The 24291-nt window shown below is 44.5% G+C and overlaps 1 protein-coding gene across 12 annotated transcripts in view; it reads left to right on the top strand.

Annotated features, from left to right (window-relative positions):
- The window catches only part of Wdfy3 (WD repeat and FYVE domain containing 3), a 277794-nt gene that overhangs the window by 175425 nt on the left and 78078 nt on the right, over positions 1–24291 (top strand). For all 12 annotated transcript variants that reach the window (XM_063249360.1, XM_063249363.1, XM_063249371.1 and 9 more), the window contains 11 exons: positions 4664–4845; positions 6946–7177; positions 8231–8391; positions 10290–10401; positions 12185–12375; positions 14772–14924; positions 17905–17978; positions 18064–18225; positions 19436–19530; positions 21354–21474; positions 21682–21899. In XM_063249360.1, coding sequence (XP_063105430.1) covers positions 4664–4845; positions 6946–7177; positions 8231–8391; positions 10290–10401; positions 12185–12375; positions 14772–14924; positions 17905–17978; positions 18064–18225; positions 19436–19530; positions 21354–21474; positions 21682–21899 — 1701 coding nt within the window. The remainder of the gene's footprint in view (positions 1–4663; positions 4846–6945; positions 7178–8230; positions 8392–10289; positions 10402–12184; positions 12376–14771; positions 14925–17904; positions 17979–18063; positions 18226–19435; positions 19531–21353; positions 21475–21681; positions 21900–24291) is intronic.

Here is a 24291-nt window from a genome sequence, read left to right as displayed (position 1 = left end):
GCTCAGAACACTGCTCGCTTGTTGGATAGATAGTGGTAAAAGTTCTGATCGGCCGAAGCCAATTCCTAGGCTGGATTCTGCTGAAGTCGTGTCCCCAGGACGCCTCCTGCCACAGGTGGCCACGGTGCCTGATGCAGTGACCTTCATTGTCCCTAGTGTACCTTACAGACTTCAGGAGCACCAGTTTATAGCCTGCCTCCCAGCATCTCATCGCTCCTCATTCACACTGCAAACTCAAACTCCGGCGTTCATCAGGCTCTTCCCAGATGACACAGATAACATGGCAGAACATGTGAAAACGTGTGTCTTAAAATCGTCTTCTGTTTTTGCTGTCTTAACTACATATAAAGTACCACATTGGATCCCAGGGGTTGGGACTCAGTCAGTGTGAACTGAATGTGAATGTTTTCCCTGGGCTGGAAGCATTCTGTGAGTCTCCGTGGTGCCCAGCCCAGAGCTGAGCCTCCCTAAAATCACTTGTTTAAAATTGTCGTCATCAGGGAAGAGGACAGGGCTCACGAGAGATGGGCCTCTTGCCTGGCATACTCAGGGCCCTGGACTCAGTCTCTGACACCACAGAGATTAGCTAATTAATTGATTAACTGAAACGTGTGATTAGCACGCTTTGTTTGCGGCTTGGTGACATGGGTCCTCCACCTTCTCCCTGCTCACAAACCACCTCGGCCTTGCACTCCTCACATGCTCTCACCCTGCCTCCTGCCGCAGCTTCCTGCAGGCGCATCCTCTGTCTACCCCTTGTTTACCAGCCTTTCAGATGTCGCCTCTGGGCTTCGCTCTCAGTCTGCTTTCACAGGGAAGAAACATCATCAGCTTGTGTTGGCCTTAGGTCTTTTTACCCCAGAGGCCATGAGATCAGTGCCCTTTAATTTGCCTGTGTCCGAAGCTATGGTGGACCTGCATGTTAGATGCCACTGTGTTAAGTCTCCCCAGAAATCTGTTTCTCCTTAAAACCTGCCTGTCTTACATTCCTCATTTGATCAGCGACAACCCACTGCTAGTTAATTAGCCCAGCAAGGAGATGGAGTCCAGCATGAAAAAAATAGCACCCCTTCTTTGAAGTCTGACTGTCTGTGTCTCCTTGTGATTCCTGGAGTGCTCCCTAACGCCATCCCCACCGTCACAGCCTTGTGGGGCTTAATATTCCTTATCTCCAATCTTGATTTTCTAGACTCTTATCTTGTCTGTCTGTCATACTAAACCTCGCACAACCTTTTTCTTGAAGGCAGCCCCAAACCTAAAACAGTGCCGAGCAAGTATGAGGGTACAGTTGTGATTAAAACATATATAAATGTAGAAACAAGAACTAGATTACCTGAGGGAAAAATAGTGAAAACAGTAAATGATGGTGGTCTAAATGGGGGAAGGATAGAATTCAATCAAAAAGTCAAAGAAGGACTAGAGATATATCCATATGCTTGGAAAATACTTTCTAGCTCTGTATTTACACTGAGTAACGTGCAGAGTGCTGGGTGATACGGGATCAGATGTGAGAACAGTGTACATGTTAGCTCTGCCAGCATCTGCCTTCCGACTGCTGTAGCTGCCTCAGGGGAGCTGAGATAGCCTCATGGCTACTAAGATACCTGCGAATCAGTCAGCACCAGAGGCAGCCTAGCTCCAGCCAAAGTCTGAAAGGGAAGCTCACACAAATACTATTGTAGGAAATGTGGTCTTCAGGCCTAAAGAGTTACAGTTTGGCCAGACGTGGTGGTGCATGCCTGTAATCCCAGCACTCAGGAGGTTGAAGCAGAAGGATTGCTACAAGTTTGAGGCCAGCCTGGGCTACATGGAGAGTTCAGGGGCACCTGAACTATACAGTGAGACCCTGTGTCAAAAAGAACAAAAAAAAGTTAGTTAGCAAAGAACAGAAAGATTCCTTGTTTCACCCATGTTTACCTTGGAGTTTCTTGTTGGTGTTGGTACGTGTGTGTGTGTGTGTGTGTGTGTGTGTGTGTGTGTGTGTGTATTGAGGGATCAAATGCAGGGTCTCACGCGCGTGCGTGTGTGCCCTGCCCTTAATACTCCACCGTCCGTCCCCAGGCTTTTTTTCCGCTTCCCTTGCTTCCTCAGTCCAGGCCTCTGGCTCTGTTGAACCTCCCCTCTGTCTGCTGTACTCATTTCTATCACAAAGCATCGTATAGGTGAGACCTGCTGTGTAGTGGTTTTCAGTTGCCAACGGACATACAGAAATCTCACTGTAAAATATAATTTCAGCATATCCAAGTAGGCAGTATTTTAAGATTCTAAAAATAGAAATTAGTATTTTATTTCTTGTTTCTTCATATAATTTAAACTTCCAGCTATATTTGCTTTACCTATACTTGTTCTTCGGAAAAAAAAAAACTATTGGTTCTGGTTTAGGTAAATCTTTTGATTTCTGTTTTTTTTTTTTTTTTTTTTTTTTTTAATTTTCGACACCAGGCTTCCCTCTGCTGTCCTGCCTGTTTTTGAATGCTTAGAAGATGTAGGGCTTAAGGTTGGCTCAGTTAAGGCACATGCTAGCATGAACCTTGGGTTTCTCATATGGCAATTTTTTAAAAAGGTGAATTAAATTTTAATCAGCTTGACATTGCAATGAACATGAACCCAGTATTTCCTGGCATGGTCTGGCAGCACACTGGGTTGCCAGGCTCAAGGGGAAGTAGTTGTAGAATATTAGCAAGTATTCAGGTTAGGGGGTAATTGCAGACAGTCAGTAAATGAGTGTATTCATGCATGAGGGGCAGCAGTGTCTGGTGCGGAGCAGAAACCTGGATCACAGAGCATCTGCTTGGTGCCACAGGCCACCTCCTCCCACCTGCTGTGGTTAATAGACTGCGCAACCACGAACGAGCCCCAGATGGCCGCCCTGAGGACTTCAGCACACCTTAACACTCAGTTTTCTTTCTAACCTGAACATCAGTTGTACCATGCCGTCATTGATGGCAGATGTGATGGGACACAGCAGGTCCCCAGAGCTTGTTCGCCTTGGTTGGAATTTTATGCTGGTTGGTTTTCCTCCCTCCTGGAACCCTTTGCAGCTACTGTTCCATTGTTCCTGTCTGTGGGTTTCACTCTTAGATCTTTCATATAAGTGGAATCGCGCATTGTATGTCTTTCTCAAAGTAATTGCGTATTTTACTTAGCATGGTGCCCTGAAAGTGTGTCCATATTGACATGTTGCAGTACTTGATCTTTTTTTAAGGCTGAGTAGTGTTCTATCTCATGCACACACTGTGTTCTCTGTATCCACTCATCTCTGAGTATGATTGCTGATAGGAAATCTCAAGATCTTGATTCTAGCCTGCACTGTAGAGCATGACCCTGTCTCAAAAAAAAAAAAAAAAGTGCCATTGTAGTTGCTCTGAGTAAGCACTCAGAAATGGGACTGTTGAGTTATGTGGTTGTTCTGTTCTCAACTCATGGAGGAACCTGCATACTATTTAACGTATCATTTAGTGAACCGCTTTTCTTCGTGCCCCTGGAGCACAACGTTTGATTTCCTAACCTTCTTGCCAACCCTCATTTTGTTTTGTGACACTCACCTCCCTGTTCCAGTGCCAGGGGCACACTGTGCCTCTCTGTGGCTCGGGTTCTGTTTCCCAAATAGTGAGAAGGTTGCACATGGCTTTACGTGTGTGGTGGCCATTTGTGTGTTTCTAGGAGACATAGGGTATGTCAGAAATACGCCATACATGTTTAAATTGTAAAATTTCTGTTACAGTAAAATGCACATTGCCGTGAACCCCCTTCCACCTCCCTTCCACACGGCCCATGGTCCCTGATGCTCTCTGGAGCGGTTCCACGAGGCCCCTTCCTTGTCTGTACTTGGTGTCGTGGCCATCTCCAGTCCCGAACAGCTTCAGAGTGTTTGCCTTTCATAGTCCTTTCGGCTTCATGAAAGAACCAGAATTGGCGCCGGCTGGAGCTGGTGCATAGGATGGACAAGGACACCCTGCAGGTTTTCATTTGCCTGTTCTTCCTGGGAATGGGCAGCACACTCATCACGGTTTTCTATAATGCCTTTTGTGGGTAAAGACTCCCACAAAAGAGGACTCCAGAGGTGCCTTGGAATGACGGGATAAATGTGGTCAGAGTGAGGGGAATGATTCTGAGTGGTGTTAATTGCAATAGGTCTTTGTAGGATAATGTTTTACATTTGAACATTCCCTGTATATTTCACGTGTGTCTGTTCAAGTCTTTAGCCTGCATTCTAATAGCGATGTGAATTTCTTTGCTGCTGAGTGAGTCACGTACACACAGGCAGGATCACCCCATCAGACACGTGCTTGCACGCATTCTTTCATTCCATAGGTCGCCTTTCCACTTGAGCCTTGTTGCCTTAGTTGTGCAGAAGGCTTTCAACTTGCTGTAGTTCCGCTCACTTATTCTTGGTTTTGGTGTCAGCCAGTCTCTCTTCATGTTGTTTCATTGTATTGACTATTTTTGCTTCCTTAGCTGTTGAGACTTTTTAAATTATAACTCTGTGCATCTGCCTGGAGCAGATAAAACCTCATGTACTGATAATAGGTACATGACTAGGCTACGTTCATTTGCCTCATTTTGTTGGTTTTAACCTAAAAACATGCTAATGGGAGTGCAGCAATGATCAAAGTAGGGATGATACTGACAAGAGTGTCTGCATCTCTCCTCTGTTTTTCAGTGGATGATTTTAGTGAAGAATCCTCCTTTTATGAGATTCTGCCCTGCTGTGCGCGCTTCCGCTGCGGAGAGCTGATTGTGGAAGGGCAGTGGCACCACCTGGCCCTGGTGATGAGCAAGGGCATGCTGAAGAACAGCACGGCCACACTGTACATCGATGGGCAGCTGGTCAGCACCGTCAAGGTATGTGTGCATGTGCGTGTGCATGCGTGTGTGCATGCTTGTGTGTTATAGGAGTGTTTTAAGATTACTCTCTTAACCACAGTTGACTTTGAGCTCCCATTTGAACATGTTAGGGTCACATGGCCACCTAATTCCTGCCACTTAGTTAAAGAGGATAGCAAGGCAGGGTCCCCTGGTAAGGAAGATTATACTGACCATGTCACCACTGGGACAGATTGCTAGGTTCTTTTTCACAATGAAGACACAAGTTGAACGAAGTTCAGATGAACTGTTAATCCACAGTTTTGTCACTTTACTGTTACTACTGTAATATTCCTTAAAAGCTGGAGGTTTTTCCCTTTGTATTTGGTTACCCAGATTGATCCCTGATAATTATGGGCATTAAGTTGTTTTTTTTTTTTTTTTTGTTTTGTTTTGTATTGCTAAGACTGAACTCAGGGTCTGGAACACATGAAGTGCATGCTCTGTGCTGACCTGTACCAAGCAGAAAACGTGTGTGTGTGGGTAGGGGGTGGTGCTAGGATTGAACCCTGGACCTTGAGCATGCTAGAGAAACCCGCTACCACTGTATTCAGTCTGTTGATTGCTGAGTGAAAGATCCTGTAGCCCTAAGTAGATGGCTGTGAATTCTGAAGAGCGCTGAAGTAACCAGTAGAAAACCAGTGTGTTGCATTTTCGGCATAAGGATGAATATTGCCATGGCTGAGCAGCACCAATCCAAAAATCCAGAGTGCTTCAAACCCAAAACAGCATGTGCCACATGACACTCAGAAAGTCTCAAAGTTCAGAGCATTTTGAAATTCATACTTTGGTTTGCAGATGCTCCTCCAATAAAGTCTATGCAGATATTCCAAAAACTAAGAAGCTAAAGTCTAAAACTTCTGATCCCAAATGTTTTTTGAAAAGTAATGCTCAACTTGCCACTGCTTTCTGCAGAACTGAGCTGGAAACACGCACAGCAATAGATGTGGTTTGAAGCTGTGATCCGGCCCGCGGATCGGTCCGTAGGCCTCGCCTGGAGAGGGGACGGGGATGGAGGGCTGGGCAAGAGAAAAGAGAGACGAGGACAAGTTGACCAATTCCAATCAAGTCCCCTTTATTCAGGAAGTGTACATGACTTATATAGAGTCAAAGGGGATGTGGCTTCACAGGATGGGCCGGCTTGGATCTCCTCATATGCCATGGGCCTATCAGACTAGCAGGAAGTCATACGTAGGCACATAGGTAAGCGGAAGTGATGTCAACAAGAGGGGATTATGGGAGATGCAGGCTGAAGCGGGAAGGTGCTTACGTCATGCGCATAGTAGGCAAGGGGAGGATCATGGGAAATGTAGGCTGACACACAAAATGCCCTCAGGTGGGAGGGGCAGGACAGCAGCAGCCATACTGAGCCACTCCCTACAAAGCTGGGTGATGGCATGAATGTTCCTCTGTGAAGCAATGGAGGCAGCTTTGTCTCCGTGTGTCTAATGTGCTGCCTGCATTATTAAAATTTATTTATTATGAATATTTTATTTAATATTTATTCATTTATTATAAGTGAATTACTAACTTAAGCACTGCTGGTAATCCGAAGTGTAATTATAAATCTGAGAATGTCATTCATCACTGGTTAGTACATTACACAGAGATTAAAATTCATGCATATAAATGATGACACATATATACTTTTTTCTTTAGTGGTTTCTAGTAGTTTATAATTCGTTGCGCTAAGAGCTGCTTTTCAGCAGTAATTTTAATTAGCATATTCTCCTTGAAGGTAACTGATTTTAATTCTACCTGAATTCCACAGTGGAAAGCACTCTGTTTTCTATCCACTCTACCGTCTTGCAGCTGCCAGACAGTGGTGGTGTCTTGTCAGTGTTGCCATTCCAGCCTCAGTTTACCTTCAGAATGTGGTAACAGGCTGTTGGCAGCTGTGACCCAGGCACACTTGTAGGTCTGAGGTTTGTCTTGCCTTGCGTTTCCCCCCAGGGATCGTTCTGGTCTCTTGAAAAGTTGCATCATTTGGGGACAGTGAAAAGCCACCTGGTGACACCATCGGTCTCTTGGTCAAACACTTTTCCCCTTCTCAGTGCTGCACTTTCCTTTTCTTGGCAGCTTCACTACGTCCACAGCACACCCGGGGGCTCTGGCTCCGCCAACCCCCCAGTGGTGAGCACGGTCTACGCCTATGTGGGGACCCCCCCAGCCCAGCGCCAGGTGGCCTCGCTGGTGTGGCGCCTCGGGCCTGCCCACTTTCTGGAGGAAGTGCTGCCCCCCTCCAGCATCACCACCATCTATGAGCTTGGACCAAACTACGTTGGGAGCTTCCAGGCGGTGTGTATGCCGTGTGAGTACCTGGCTTGTTCTTGAAGCAGTGTCCGCTCCTTGGGACCGGGTGTGCCTGCATTTCTCTGCGGAAGTTCTCCAGCAGGGTCCTGTTGGCACTCCCTCACCTGTAAAGTGCACTGCTGCACTGCTCCTACTGGGCTTTTCTGATTGTGCCTGGTCCCTAATTACCCAGGGTCTCCTTCCAGCTCAGAGAGGTTAAGATACCCTGTCCACCCTCTCCCTTAATTTCTGTGATTTCCTCAGCTGGGCATGCTGGCACACACCTGTAATCTCAGCACTTGAGAGGCTGAGGCAGAAGGATTGCCACAAGTTTTGGGCCAGCCTGTACTACATAGTAAGTTTAAGACTAGCCTGTGCTGCATAGTGAGACCTGTCTCAAAAAAACTAAAAATATGAATAAAGTGTAGCTGCTCTCATGGAAGAAAGAACGAGTTGTCCCGATAAACACACATTCTCAAAATCAGCCTGCAGAGCTATGAAATGTGTGCTCTCTACTTCCCTACTGTGCTGTCCAGGGACCCTGGAATGTAACGAGGACTCTTGCTAGAGTGAGACTGAGCACAAGCAGCCCATTTGCTGCCTTTTTTCCTCTGAAGTTCAAGGCAGTGTTTAACAGTTTGTTTAGTAGCAGTTAAAAGTCCATCTTCCTTTACATTCCACTGTGTGTTAAACGTATTTTTAAGAGTAAAATTTGGACCAGGTATGGTGGTGCAAACCTGTAATCCTAGCATTCCAGGAGGCTGAGGCAGGAGGATTGCCACAAGTTCAAGGTCAGCCTGGGCTACAAAACAAGCCCTGTTCCAGAAAACCAAAAAATAAAACAGAGTAAAACTTGGGAGTGTAAATTGTATGACTAGGTAGTCTTTTGTTTTATTATTAAGTGCCAAATGAAGAGCTGAAAATGAAAAGTTTTTAAATTCAGCTTTCTTATTTCACTTTAAAAGATTGTGAAGGCCACCCAACTTAAAAATGATAGAAAGAATTAAAAAAATGTATGTTAGGGTATAGAGGAATACTCATGATTTTGAAAGCAATTATTCTCCTTTTGAAGGTAAAGATGCAAAGTCAGAAGTTGTGGTGCCCTCACCTGTGTCCCTAGTCCCAGAGGAGAAGGTGTCCTTTGGTCTCTACGCTCTCTCGGTGTCCTCCCTGACTGTCGCGCGGATCCGGAAGGTGTACAACAAGCTGGATAGCAAGGCCATCGCTAAGCAGGTGAGCGGGACGGATGCCTGTGCTGAGCAAGCTGGGAAGGTGTGGAGCCTCAGGACGGCATCAGGGCACAAGTGGTTGCAGAGCAGAGGCCCCTTTCGGGGCTCTTCATTTTACTTGAAATTTTTTTATTTAGTATTGTAATACGTTCAGCACTGTAAGGCCCCAAACACATCCATACCCTTGTTCCCGGCACCGGTGGATGTGTTACTTTATGTAGAAAAAGGAAATGTAGGTTGTAGGTAATACTGAAGTTGCTGATCAGGTAACCTTAGAGTAAGAAATTATCCTAGATACCCAGATTGAGTCACAAGGGTCCCTAAAAGTAGAAGATGGTGGCCGAAGAGAAAATACTTCAGTGTGACTGTGAGTGAGGAGAGGGGTCAACTGTCCTTGTTGGCGTTGGAATCAGAGATGGAGCCCGTAAAGCCGTAGGGTGCTGGGGTCCAGGTGGAGCTGGGAGAGGCAGGAGTCAGAGCCGGGAGAGGCAGGAGGCAGGTTTTCCTCCAGAGCCACTCACTGAGCAGAGCTCTGCCAGCCCGTTGGTGTTAGCACTTTGATTTCCGGTGTGTACTTCTGCTTTTCAGAACTCAACTGCACCATGACGAGTGGGTACCTGAGTTGTTAGTGCCCTGATGCTGCGGTAGTAGCGGGATGGGCACGGTGGGTTCCCTGACATCTGCTGCGCTGGCCTTTGCCTTGTTTTTGTTTTTCTTAGGAGCATTTTAAGTGTGGTGGTCTAGTGTTATTTTCTGATGCAAGTCTATAGTATTTCCACTTAACATTTCTCTGGCTGCTTTTAAAATCTGCTTTTTACCGTTGGCCTTTAGCAAGGCAGGGAGTATGACCTACCTAGGCTTTTTGAAAAACCTTTATCTTGATTGGAATTCAGCAAACCTCTTGAATTGTTGATTTATAGCTTTCAGTAAATTGAAGTTTTCAGTAATTATTTCTTCAGATAACTCTGCTGCATGTCTCCTCTTTCACTCTGGGACCACAGTTAGCATATCTTAGTCTTTCTGTTACTATCTCCCTTACTTAGGCCTTACTTCTGTGTGCTTTATCAGGCTCCTAATCTAGGGCAGAGGGTGTTCAGTTATTTAGCTGAAAGTGTCTGAGGGCATGGTTGTTATTCATTCTTCTACTGACAACTGCAAAGTTGAGCTTTTCTAGAAAACTAAAGAAAACAAATTTTATTCTGACAATTACTGTCTGGAAAGCTGTCATTCAGTATCCTTTCCTGGATCTTCTACTGTGTGCCAGGCGGGATTTTGTTCCGTATACAAGAATGACTTAAAAATTCCTGCTTCTGTGTATATGTGTGCACTGTGTGTTGTATACACACAACAAATGGGGTCTGCCTTTATGTATGTGTACTTTACCTGTGAACTGTGTGAGTATGCCTATGTACACAGAATTTGAGGCTTTCGTTGTGTGTGTGTGTGTGTGTGTACAGTGTGTAAACTAAGAATTTGGCACTTCCTTTTGGTATGCGTCCTTTACCTGTGGACTCTTCCGTAGTTTGTGAGGAGGAAGTTTCCTTCCATCTGGAACAAAGCTAAGGTGTTCACTGACCAGGGACACCATAGGCCTTGGTGAGGCCGCCTGCAGGCCAGGTCAGACTCTTGTCACTGAGGGTGCCGGTGCTGTGGGCCAGGGCCCTTGCCATCTGTCTCTCAGTACCCTTCAATTATGTTTAAAGAGTTTCCTCATGTTGGAAGTATTTACACATTTTAAAAAATAAACGCCCATTTATAAAGCATGCTAAGAGGGGGACAATCATACTTTAGTCTGTGGCTGCTGGAGTGAGCGCCACCAGCCCCTGTGCGGTCTGTTCCCTTCCCAGTCACAGCTTCAGGCTGTTCGACGTAGTAATGTCGCTTCCCTTTGCTGTTCTTCAGTTAGGCATCTCTTCCCATGAAAATGCCACACCGGTGAAGCTGATACACAACTCCGCAGGGCACCTGAATGGACCAGCCCGGACCATCGGGGCCACTCTGGTCGGCTACTTGGGTGAGTCCAGGGGTCTGTGCTGCGGCCTTCAGACCCCCACTTCGCTCGCTTGACAGTGTTTGCAGCCGGCTGACCTGCAGCCCTTTGTCAGTGTTTAGAGATCAGTTTGACATCTCGATATCCAGTCAGCTTTAAAAGCCATAACGTTCTGTGGACTGTCCTTAATGTGTTCCTTCTTTTCAGCACAAATGGACACTGCCCACATGCTTCCATGTAATTTTCCATGAATTTCAGGTGACATGTATGGGAAAAATTCGAAACTTACGTTAAAATTTAAATGATTATTGATTGTTTTACAGTTCATTTTTGCAGAGCTTTGCCTCATGAATCCTTCTGTTACTTAGAAATGACTAAAAAATCACAGCTTCTGAACATAAACCCAGCATCTACCTGTGATAGGCAGTGGACAGTCTATAGACCTTGTGTGTGCTAACTGTTTGAAAAGGGTGTTGTTGTAGGATAAGACCTAGGGTCAGAATGCAGCCAGGTCCCCCAGAATTCATGATCAGTGGTTACTCTTTTTGATAGGCAAAGCAGTACATAGCACTGGTGCCTTTTTAGGTGAGCAGGGAGTTGCTGTGGTATTGGCCTGAGTCCTGGCAGCAGGGATGTCTCACAGTCCTGGGCAAATGGTGACATCCCAGCAGTGCGTGTGAGGCGAGGCTCTGAGCTTCCTGTGTGACACCACTGCCCTGCAAATAGGTCCCTTCATGCCACGGTGCTGGGTCGTTTTGCGTACTCAGCTCCCAGGAGCTAACTGAGTATGGCTCTGCAAGCTTTCCCTTTCAGCAGCATGTGGTGCAGAGGGAAGAGCTCAGGAGTCGCCTGAGGCTTTTAGGGTTTAGTGCCTCCTTCATCACACAGTAGCTCTGTGAATGCCAGTTTGTTTACCTAGGAACCAGTAGAACTGAGCTGACTCCCTTGAGAGGTGGTTTTAAAAATCTAGTGCTATACCACACAAGAATGTTAAAACACTGTGAAGCACGTAGAAGTACAAAGTGCATAGTAATGTCTGTTGGTTGTGTATGTGATTGTGTGTGTGTGTACGTGTGTATCCCCCACCGTACCCTTAAAGTGGTGTCTCTTTAGACACCCTGTGTAGCCCAGACTGCCTCAGACTCTTGGCTTACATTGTCCTCCTGTCTTGCCTCAGCCCCTCGGCCTCCTGAGGCGCTGGGACTGCAAGCGTTCACCACCAGACCCAGCTAGTTTTGTATTTTTAAATTTATCCTGATCTTGTAAGCAAGTAAACAAGTGATGGTGCCTTTTAGAATGATGCTGGGAGTATAGATATGGCGCAAATGGGCGCAGTTGTAGCTAGGACTGTGCTTCTATGAAGCTGAGCTCCAGAGTCACGGCTGCCCCAGCACTAGACTCTGAGCCTGGAGTAGCCTGGAGTGGCCAGAGGGTGGTGAGGGGCAGGAGGTGCTGCCCCTCTGGACTGGCAGAGCTGCCTCAGTGCACCCCACAGGCCAGGCCAGGCCACCCGCATCCCAGCACCTCTGCTTGTGGGGCCCCTGGGTTGCCTGCAGGGACCCAACACAGGTGCTGGCACTGCCCTCCCCTGAGGTCCACCCTGGGTCCCCATTCTGCTGCTCCACTCCAAGTGTATGTGACTGTTGATGGCCTTGTGTGTGTGCCTGTGGATTTCTGTGGTTTAGAAATTTTATTGTAGGGTAGAAGATTTTTAAAAACTGAAGTGCCTTAGTTAGACAGCTTACATGTTCTCTTCGACTCTTGTTGACGTGGGGAATTTAATTGTCTCTCACTGTCTTTTAATCAGGAGTAAGAACGTTTGTCCCTAAGCCTGTTGCCACTACTTTGCAGTACATCGGGGGTGCGGCGGCCATCCTGGGCCTAGTGGCCATGGCCTCCGACGTGGAGGGCCTTTATGCTGCCGTCAAGGCCCTGGTGTGTGTGGCCAGGAGCAACCCGCTGGCCAGCAAGGAGATGGAGAGGATCAGAGGCTACCAGGTCTGTACCCTCCGCTCACTCTGCCCTCGGGCACTGCCCCACCAGTGGCCAGCCTGAGAAGTAAGGAGTGCCCTCTGGAGGACGCGCCCCTGCCTTCACTTCTGCTTCTCTGTTTCTCCCTTCTCAGCCCTGACTTCGGCACCATCCGTCTGCACGGCTCTGATCTGTGCACTGCAAGAGACGGTCGCCCTCATCCATGCTGTGGGCTCCCGTCCCCTCAGATCCCCAAATCTGCAGATGCGCAGGTCTCATGCTGAGTGGGACGGACTTTACACACAACCATGCGTTTCTCCCTGAGTGCTTTACCTTTTCAGTCTTTGTTTTTATCACCTCATCTTGCGGTACGTCATGCTGATGTGATTATGGGGAGCTGGTGCAGTGCAGAACACAGCTTAATTCTTTTCTCCCTGCACTTCCCCACCCTCCCTGCTTCTTCCACATCTTGGCCCTATCCCATTTGCAAAAGCTCTGTTTCCATTTTTTTCAGTTCCTTTATAAACCCCATTTTTCTCCCTTTCTTCCCCCCTCCATAACTTTCCTAATTGAAAAATAACTACTGTTTCCTATTACCTATTTCTTATTTTGCCTTTTACTTATATTTCGGGTTTCTCATAGAAGAAAAACCATGTGATATTTAAACTTGTGTGTCCAGTTTATTTCACATAATATCATGGTCCCAAGGTGCATTCATTTTCCTACAAAGGATTTAAGTTTGTCTTTCTTTCTTTTTTTTTAAGTTTGCCTTTCTTTATGGCAGAGAGGCGCACCATTTTGTATAAATACCACATTTCCTTTATCCTTTCATCTGTCTGAACACAAAGGCTGCTTCCAAGATTTAGCTGTTATGAGTCACGCTGCTGTAATCATGGGTATGCATGGGTCACTGTGATATGTTGTCTTTAACTCTTTCAGGAAGATTCCCGGGAGAGAATAGCTGGGTCAAATGCCCTATACTTCAGTTCTCTTCTAGATTACCTATAATGCCTGATTCAATGTAAATGCTTTGTAAATCCTTCCTGTGCTATATTGTCCAGGAAATAATGACAAGAAAAAAATCTGTACCGAATTTTTTTTGGTTTGTTTATTTGTTTTGGAGACAGAGTGTAGCTGTGTAGTTCAGGAAGGCCTTGAACTTAAGACATAGCTTAGGCTGGCCATAAACTTTCAGTGATCTTCCTGCCTCAGCCTCCCAAGTGCTGGGATTACAGGCGTGTACCCCCTCCCAGCTTTCCCAAATATTTTAATCCCCCTCCCAGCTTTCCCAAATATTTTTAATCTCCATTTGATTGAGCCTGTGGATGTGGAACCTTTGTTGTGGAGCTCTAACACGTTTGAAGATCAGTCGTGTGCTGTGTGGAATATTTCCTGTGTTTTGTGGAAATGGGTATGACAGGAGCATCTTACGCCTGCTCAGGAGATCGCCTCGTCTGGTTCTCGTAGGGCTCCTTTCCACCTGATTACCTCCCATGCGTGGTCAGGAGACACAGAGCCATTGGAGATAAGTGTGCCATCACTACTTCTAAAAACTCATTGTGAGGTTAGAAAGAAGCAGCATTCACAGTCTTTACCATATGTAAGCAGAAAATGGCTTGTTAGAGGGAGTTTGAGCAGCCACAGTGGTGCACAACAGTAATCCCAGCTTTTGGGGACACTGAGGCAGGAGGGTTGCAAATTCCAGGCCAGCTTGGGCACCTTATCAGCACTGTATCCCAGACAGACAGACAGACAGCCAGAGCAACGCTTAGCAGCACTCTATCCCAGAAAGATAGACAGATTGGTAGACAGACACAACTCAGCAGTAGAGCGTACATCTTGCATGTGAAAGGTGTAACCCAGCACCACAGAGAAACAGGTACTATGAAACAAGTATTTGGTGCAAGATTAAATCCCTGTCCTGTAGATAATATACAAATGCACACATTAGCAGTTACTGGAAGTGAAAATACTGTTTACGGAACTATACAGATTTAATTACACCATTTTAATAAGTGCTTTGTTTTGCCATACTTTCAAAATGATGACTGCAGCATATTGTGCCACAAAAAGGAACCAACTATATTTACCAATAATATGAGGATGGCTAATTATACTATAAATACCCAGGCAGTATCAGGAAGCCTTTAAATTTCCACTTACAGGGTCTTTATTGCAAAGTGAAAACTCCATGTGTGGAGAGCAAAGGAGGGTAGAAACGCGTGTGTGTTGGCAGCGCCTAGCTGAGTGCTTGTGTGGGTGGCAGGGCTGATGTGACGTGGCTGTTGCAGCAGAATGGCGGGACTGGTTTCTCAGTTTAGTGCAGGCCAGAAACCAGCCTGGGCATCACTGTGGACGGTGCGCGTGTGGGGGCTACTGCCGATGCCGACTTTACCCGCCGACGCTCGGCTGCTGTCTTACAGCTGCTGGCGATGCTGCTGAAGAAGAAGCGTCCCCTCCTCAACAGCCACATCCTGCACCTGACCTTTTCCCTGGTGGGGACCGTGGACAGCGGGCACGAGACCTCCATCATTCCGAATTCCACTGCCTTCCAGGACCTGCTCTGCGATTTTGAGGTATTTGCAGAAACGCTGGCCTGTACCAATGCACAGTTGGTGAATCTTTTCCTTACTCTATGTAATGATGGATTTAAACTCTTCCTAAGAGGTGTTTCGAGTTCTGCAATTTGTAACAGTCATGTTAATATGAAGTAATAGAACATAAAGAATAAGTAATCACCTGACTCGTTCTCTCCAGATACAGTAGTACAGACACTGAAATTCGGTGCAGTGCCTTTGCTTACATAGCTAACTTACTGCATTGCAAAAGGCAAACATTTTCATCCAGACACTTCTGGCAGAAACTTTTCTGCGATAAACAGGAGCATGGCTTTGTAATTTTGGTTAATAGCCACTGCGTAGTAAACACCACTCATTCTACCAAAGTCTCATCATTTCTTTTCTGCTGTCTCACTGCCCCTGAGAGATTTGTGCTGTCGCCTCAAGGGTCTTGAGTCGCTGGTGTCCTCTGCCCTTGCATTCTGTGTATGGATCGCCACACTGAACTGCATGGTGGCCACAGGAGCCTATGGGTCGCTGGGTTTCATGCGTGCAGAGGTGCTGTCTCCTTTGCTCTCTGTGCCCCTTCCCCCACACGGTGCCAGCACCTGAAGGGTTCCCTGGCAAACAGACTTCATGTCCAAGCACTTGATTAAACCTATTTTCAAAGCTTTCTCACCACTCCCTTCTACACGAGACTCCTGGGCTGTCCACAGTACCCAGCGCCCGCAGCCCTTGGCAACATCAAAGGGTTCCCGGCCCTCTTGGGCCTTGGGTGTCTCTTCCATTCCTTCAGGGTCTCTGTGCTGGTTCCCGTACCCTTCCTTCTCCTTTTAGCACCATTCTCTAGCTGTGATGTTTGCATGCTTTAGGTAAAGACGTCCAGTCGCACTCCTTTATCTTTTCTGTGGCTTGCTTGCTTTTAGATGCTAACCTTGGCATCTAAATTTCATACTTTTTTCTGACTTCTTGCTCAGCATTTCCATTTTTATGTTCCAGCAATTCCTTAGCTGAACTTAACATCCGTCCCCAAATTAGTTCTTCCTCTGACTTTTCTGTTTCTACTAATAGCCACCATTCCCTAGGTCTGAAATGGTAAAATCAGCCTCCTCCTTCCTCCCTCCCTGCCTGTGCACAGTGTGACCCTAAGTCATGGGGATCCTGCATTCACACTTCATGTGCCCCATGTTTTCTAGTTCTGCTGTTCCTAACGCAACACTGAGCAGCTCTCCTCTTAGCCCGTGGGCTAAACATCACTTTTTCCTGCCCCTCCTCAGGCTGTCCTATCTGCCTTTGTGACCTTGTTTGGTTAAAGGGTTCGTTGTGTCACGTTTTCAAGAACTTACAGTGATTTCCCTTGCCAACATAATAAAGTACGGATTTCTCAACTTGATATTCGAAGTTCTAATGTTCAAATTTCTTTTTCTTTTAGGATGTACTTGTTATGTTTTTAGTCAAGCACTATATTAGTTGCTAAAGGTGTTTTTTTACAAAAATGCCAGGACAGGAAAGAAATCTTTAGAGTCCATGCCTGAAGGTGTCTAGCCAGCCGGAAGAGACAGGCAAAGAATTACACAAGTATCTGTGAAGCAAAGAGATAATGATGTACAGAAGGATTTGGGAAGAACTCAGTAGCCTTCCTGACTATCCCACCTTACTGTTGTTTTCATCTGTAACTAACAAATTCAAATCAGGAACTACCTTTAGATTTCAATTACCAGTTAAAAATCTAATATGCAAAGTTCAGAAACTTAGTTTCTTACAGATTTTGGCTTCAGGACCCAGTGCACTTTTTGGCTTATAGTAGTTTTCATTATCCCAAAACTCAGGTGGGCCATAAATGCCTAATTTATCCCTTTTTTAGAACAGCTGTTTTACAGATATAAGTAACAGGGGCTGGAGATTTAGCTCAGTGGCATAAGCGCCTACCTGGCAAGTGCAAAGATGTGAGTTCAATCCCTGGTACCCCCCCCAATGTGTGTGTGTGTGTGTGTGTGTGTGTGTGACATATAATAGCATACAAATATCCATAGTGCTTAGTCTAGAATTTGCATCACTCGTCTACAGATGAGTTCCTTCACTTTAAAGATCTATCCCACGTGACTGAATTTCTGCCTCTCCCCTCCTACTCTTTATGCCATTGCTTTCATACATTGATTTCTGTATTCCATACCCTCCGTGGTAGTTTTACTATTTTTACTTTAACTGTTTTTAAAGACTTTAAAGAATTCTGTATTTATCCATTTGTGTGTTATCTGTGGCATTCTATTTCTGTCACATTTCATTCTTCTGCCTGTATAAGTTCTTTTAGCACTTTTTGTAAGGCAGGCCTGCTTGTGGTGAATTCTGAAAACCTTTTCCCCTTTTCTTTTTGGTAGTTTTGCATGCAGTGCTCTTTCAGTTGGCTGCCTTTTATTTTTTTCACACTTTGAAGGTGTCCGTCACCCTTCTCATCAGATGTGGAGCTTCTTAGCCACTAGCCCCTTGGCTGTTTCTCCTGCCCCTCTCCCTTTTCTGGACAGCAGCCACACACCCTAGATTGCTGGTGGGGTTGCACAGATGCCCTTTCTTATGCTGTTTTTCTGAGACTTGCTTGTGGGTAGTTTCTGTTGCATGCTAATTTTTCTGCCGTGTTAATGTCATCGGTACGTTTTCCACTTTAGATATCTCATCATATCTAGGCGTTTGTTTGTGGCTGTGGTCATCTTCCATTCCTTGCTCCACTGTGTTTGTCCTTTTGTTACTTCTCAAACCTGTAGAACATATTTACATTTAAATATAGATTTAAAGCATGACAATTCCACCTGTTATTTTTGGCCTATTGATAGTGATTGTTTTCCTCATATGTACAAGGGGTTTACCAAATGAAAACTAACAAAAGAGCTGTATTAAGTTAGTTACATAAATGAAATAAGTTCCTTGCACTGTTTCTGGTTGCATTGGCATTTAGGGCCTTTTGTAACGCTAAGTTTGCTGCCATTCTTTGTTCTTATTAAAGGTCTGGCTCCACGCCCCATATGAGCTTCATCTGTCCTTGTTTGAACACTTCATCGAACTGCTGACCGAGTCCAGGTATGAGTGATTGCCTGAGGAGGTGGTGGCTCAGTGACAGGGACGCTGCCGTGGGGCAGTCGGTTGAACCGTCCTTGTCTCGCAGTGAGGCTTCCAAGAACGCCAAGCTGATGAGGGAGCTACAGTTAATCCCCAAGCTGCTGCTGACCCTCCGGGATGTGTCTCTGTCCCAGCCCACCATTGCCGCCATCAGTAATGTGCTCAGCTTCCTGCTGCAAGGTTTTCCCAGCAGCAACGATCTGCTCAGGTACAGGAAGCCCTGCGTTTGTCTTCATGTTTACTAGAAAGGGCCAGGGAGTTAGGACGGGTGAGGTGAGCTTGATGGTTCCTGTGCCTGTGTAACACCTGCCCTGTTGATGCCACCTGTCAGGAGAGTACAGCGTGCCCCTAGGGGATCACAGGAAGCATGTGGACGTTGGCTGTGGGAAAGTGTCCAGTGCAGGAATTCAGTCCCCTGCCTGCTCTGCATGTTGCCACTTTTCTCTTTGGGCTCTGACATTCAAACAGGTGTATTTAATTGTTACATAGTTAAACCTAATATCTGATATATTGTTTTGCTGAAATAGTGAGGCATATTTATGCAGTGTTTGCAGAAACAGACTTTTGTTCATATCATAATCCCCAGCTTTAAAACCAATGAAAAACTAGCTAAGCCAAGAACTGTTCAGGTAGGCAGCTGCCTGGCCTGGGCTTGGTGTGTGCTCCTCACAGGATCACCCAGGGTTACCTCAGGTGAAATCAAAATCACACCCCTCTGTCAGATCACCCTCAGTCAGTTGGTCTCCAGGCTGTGGGGCTGGCAGGCACTCATTTTTATATTAATTTACCTTGAAAACATGTTTTTTAAACTTGGTGATATTTGAAACTGGACGTTAAGAATTATTCGGGGCAATTACCACTATCACCAATTTTAATTGAGAATTTACCCCAGCTTTACCAACTGCTTTGCTGAAAATTATAACCAAAGCCTATCAAAGTTTTAATTTTTGTCTTTCCTTTATAAATGAAGAAACAGCGGCTCACAGAAGTTAAGTTGTTTGACCCAGGTCACATAGTTAAAAAATATTAGAACCAGGGTTTACTCTTAACCTACCTTTCCACAACCCACATTCTTAACAACTACGATACAGGGCATCCATTTAGATAATGTTAGAATATTTGAACTTGGCTTGATCATGCTCTTCGGGTTTTAAAACCATTGGAGTTTATGGCTTTAAAAAAACTCATACTTCTGAAGACCTAAATTCTTTAAAAGCATGATGTGTGTGTGTAACAGTGTTGTATATGTATGTTGTTGGGGGTGATCCAAGAGGAAACAAACCAAATACAATCAGGTAAATGATTAAGAGATCAAATAAGAAATGTTGTTTTGTTTTCCTATTCTTTGTATTCTTTTACTTGTTTTGAGGAAAGAAAAATAAAATCCGTAATTTTTTTTTTTTTACCCCTTATTTAAGGTTTGGCCAGTTTATTTCTTCTACTTTGCCAACCTTTGCAGTTTGTGAGAAATTTGTAGTTATGGAAATAAATAATGAAGAGAAACTTGACACTGGTAAGTTGATTCTGGAGTTTGAGAAAGATAGCAATTAACTAATTACTATGCCCTTTTTCTTTTGACACAAAATGATAATGCTGTGTAAGTTTTCTCCTTACTTTGCAGGGTGTAGTCTTTTCAGAGATGTGTCGACTTTATATCAAGCCCATTCAATATGCAAAAAGATAGCATTGCCTACAAAGTTTAATGGGGTATAAATTTTACTGTAAATGTAAAGTTTCAGAGCAATAAAAATATTTCCCTTTTTAAGTATTTAGTAGTCACTAGGAAAATGGACATTTTACTAGAATTACTTTATGTAAGCATAATATAAGAATATATGTTCCGGGTAGTACACAAAATACCAGTAATTGTAAGTTGTGAGCTGAGTCCATGATGAACATCTTTTTTAAAGCACATTTTGCATATCTTCCCTATGTTCCCATATGATTCCTGTTGTGCATTCTAAGGTGGAGAGTTGATTTTGGAGTATTTTGAAAGCCCTTTTGGACTGACCTCTGTAATTAAATTCACAGGTTATATACAACTAGCCTGGGCTCCATATGTGGCTTCACCCAACTGCATACTGAGATGTCTGTGATGGGCACAGACATTTTTTCTTGTCATTATTCTCTAAACAGTACACGAGGACAGCGTTTCGCATAGCATTTGTGCAGTGTTAGGTGTTGTAAGGCCGTGAAAGAGGATCGGAAGCATGTGAGTGGGGCTGTGTAGATTAGGTGCACAGACTGCGCTGTTTTGCAGAAGGAGCTTGAGCATCTCTGAGACTGGCGTCTAGATAGCCCTGGAGCCAGTCTCCTGTGGACACCGACCCATAACTGTCTTCATTCAGCACTGTTAATCTTATCCTCTTCCGTTATTCCACAGTCATGCCCCACTCATCTCTTAAAGCCCCATGCACACACGTAGAGACTAGAGAAGTCTTGGAAGTAAGGGTTGGTGCTTGCAGAGGAATTCTGTCCTCTGTGTCTACTGTCTTATCCTGAGTACAGACTTCCCTGTGTGTCACAAGTAAGAAAAAGTAGTGCAGTCATGATTTCCAAAGGAGAGGCTAGGAGGCCTGAGCATCTAAGTGAATCACTGCAAATCACAGGGTAAGTTTTGGTGGGGCTACCATTCGTTTGGAGCAATGGTGACATTCCTTTGGTGAAGTGGATTGCAGTGGATTCAAGATTAGAGACCAGATCAGGACAGCATTTACTGATCATTGTTGAGTGTTGCATACCACAGCTCTGTGATGTAGGCATTGCTGTCTCAGTTTTATGGGAGAATTTTGTCTGTGTGAATTTATTGTAGAAATAGTATTTAAAGGAAGTGATTCTTTAGGCAATTTAGGTTGAATGGGATGCTTTTGATAAGACAATTTGCAAATCACCAATCTATGCTTCTTGGGAGAAGAGCAGGTCTTCAGTTTTCCTGGGTGAGCTCAAAGCATCCATAATGAATAAAAGATGAAAGCACATTTTAAAGCCAACCAATATAAGTTGATAAATTTAACTGTGCCCTTCAAAAAAGAAACTACAAATGAATGTTCTAAGAGGTTGAGGCCCTGCAGCAAGTAGTACGTTGATTTATGTAGTCCACATCTGATGGCTTTTCCCTGCTGTGGAGGAAAAAGGGGACTGATGTAAAAGAAGGCATAATGTAGGCAACATCAGATGTGAAAGAACAATTTTCAGAGCTCTAAAGAGAAATGGTTTCACTGATCTTTTTCCTTGTTTGTGTTAGTGGGAAACATTCTTAGAAAAAGTGACGTTTCAGAGAATCATGTTGTATATATTATCTGCTATGGGCATCTAATGTATGTATTTTAATTTTAGGGACAGAAGAGGAGTTTGGAGGTCTTGTATCTGCTAATCTTATACTTTTGAGGAACAGACTTCTAGATATTCTGCTGAAACTAGTTTATACATCTAAAGAAAAGACAAGCATTAACTTGCAGTAAGTAAAAACTTGGGAATTGATGGTACCATGTGCTAATACTGGTTAACCGTGTCAAGCCACAAAGACATTGCCGCTGACTTTTTATAGATTTTTTAACTATGAAATACAAGGCATCTCAAGCAGGAAGCCCACTTATACCTTTCAGTGTGAATTCCTGATTGCTGGAATTAACTTCACTCCTTTCACCTACCTGTCTATGAATAGAGCTTGTGAGGAGCTGGTCAGGACCCTGGGTTTCGACTGGGTCATGATGTTCATGGAGGAGCACCTGCACTCCACCACGGTGACGGCAGCCATGCGGATTCTTGTGGTCCTGCTGAGCAACCAGTCCATTCTCATCAAGTTTAAAGAAGGGCTCAGCGGCGGAGGATGGCTTGAGCAGACCGATTCCGTCCTCACCAACAAGATCGGAACTGTCTTAGGTACGGCCATGGACAGTCAGCTGCTGTCAGTGAGCTGTTGTGTTCTGTGTCCAAAGCTTACATAAGCACATGTTCTTCGGGTTATCTGATACTGCTATGTGTCATAATCATCATATAATTACAGAATGAAAGGCTTAGAGGTTTTCAAATTCAAATTGAAGTTACAGGACACTAAATTTGCAAACTCTACATATTACTATTTTTTCTAACATAGGTCCTCTTTCATCTATAGGTAAATAACTAGCAAATCATCTAAAGCAGAAGTAGTAGCCGCAGTACTACTAATAATAGATGTTTGAGTGTTCATTTTGTCAGTTTCTAAACACTTGATGCACCATAACTACATAAAGCATAAATGCCATCTCAACCAATTTACAGATTAGGAAGCCAGCCCGTAGGTGTGCACTTGTCCCACAGCTGGGGAGGGCTAGAATTGAATCCAGGTCACTCAGAGCTGAAGTCCCCTCTTGGGGCATTCAAGGACTACAGTCAGCGTTCCAGCCGCAGCGATGCGTTCTCTGTCCATTAGTACGTAGCACAGAGAAGCAAGCTTTGAGATAGTACTGGAAAACCAGAGCCTCCTGTATGCCTGTCAGAGTCATTTGAACTGGCATTTCTTGTTGTATTAATGATCTCATTGTGGGAAAGAGGTACTTGAAGATAATGCTATTGTTGAAAATCAGTCTTCAGTTCTTAAAGTACTTTGAAGGTAATTTCTTCTTATGGCGTTACATAAAATTCTGTATAATTGTGATCTGTCTGATCCCAAGAAGACGATCACAAGAACTTACCTTTGTCAGGTGGGAAGGTCAGGAATCAGAATTTATATGGAGTCCATTGATTTAAGACTTGAAAAGGGGTTCCCTGTGTGTGACCCTGCTGTCAATTCAGCTATCAAGGCAGGTGACAGGGTGACAGCTTCTGATCTGGACTGCGCTGATGTATTATTATTATACATGTGGAAAATATCTGAAGAAACAGTATGTGATAAAGAAGAGAGCATTTCCAGTGAAGCATGAAATGATTTTTCAAGAAAACCACTTGCTTTAAAACATTTTAAATTATTGTTGCTGGGCATGGTGGTGCACACCTATAATCCCAGCACTTGGGAGGCTGAGGTAGGAGGATCATTGTGAGCTGGAGACCACCCTGGGTTACAAAGTGAGCCGAAGGCCAGCCTGTACTGCAGAGCAGGACCCTATCTCAAAAAGACCAGAAAAAAAAAGTTACTGTGTTTTTTGTTTTTGTTTGCATTTTTTTGTTTGTTTTGTTTTGTGAAGGGGCTTGAGACAGGGTCTCATTGTGTAACCCAGGCTGGCCTCAAATCAAAGGCAGGTCTCCTGCCTCAGTCTCCCGTGTGCTGGGATTACAAGCATATTCTATCATGTCTGACTTTAAATTATTATTATAGATATTTTTTGCACTCTGAAAAATAGATCAGTATTTTTTCATAGGCTCTGGGGAAAACTGTAACCTAATGTGTTAACTAGGCAGTTTCATAGCAGGAAATTTAGCTTGTAGACCAGAAGAACAGCTGAAGGACAGAAAGGGACTGCTTCCTAGGAAAGTCAAAAGCAGCACTAGTGGTCACTAATCTTTACAGAGTACATTGTGATTTGCAGAATTTTTTCACTATGTCATTGCCTTTACCCCTCATGGATCTGGAGATAGATGCTTACTTCAGATGACAGAAATCATTTTTATAAGAAATAAATTAAGCTTGTTAGTGTAAGTTAAGAATCAGTCTCTCTAATCAGGAGATTCAGGTTATTAATTCCATAGGTGTTCCAGGCCAGGAAGTTAGTGGTCTCCTCGCTGTCCTGGGTTTCTTCCATCTTTCATCAGTTTGGTAATGTTAGAGCTGTGCATTCCCACATCTGACCCACCTGAGTGTGCGTTAGAGCCTGTTCATCCCTCATCGGTACCTGCTTGTGCACTGCACATGCTGTCCTGATTGCAGAATTTTTTTAAGACAGGCTCTCACTATCATGCAGTTCAGCTTGCCTTGAGCTCACTTGGTAGCCCAGGCTGACCTTGAACTCGCAGGGATCCCCTCCTGAGGGCTAGGATTTACAAGTGTGCCACCATGCCTGGCCTATTTAATTTAATCTCATTTAATTTAGTTTCTCCTTAGTGTCTATCTGTATGTATCTATATGACAGGTACAGATATCTTATATCATTTGATACCATTTCTCTTTGATCTGAAAAGCAACCTAATGATTTTGACTTTATTTTTGGTTCCAGGAATCAATGATTTTGACTTTAAAGTTCATATTCATTAGGTGCTATAAAATCTGTTTATAACAATACCATCCATGTAACTGTAATCTGAATTAATACCTAACATTGCCTAATGCCATCATAGTATATCACATATTCCTAAAGATTAG

This window comes from Cavia porcellus, unplaced genomic scaffold, assembly GCF_034190915.1.
Source record: "Cavia porcellus strain 051 isolate PalLab524CR breed Dunkin Hartley unplaced genomic scaffold, mCavPor4.1 scaffold_5, whole genome shotgun sequence".
Lineage (NCBI taxonomy): Eukaryota > Metazoa > Chordata > Mammalia > Rodentia > Caviidae > Cavia > Cavia porcellus.
The sequence above is the reverse complement of the archived record's forward strand: the minus strand, read 5'-3'. Positions and strand labels throughout refer to the sequence as shown.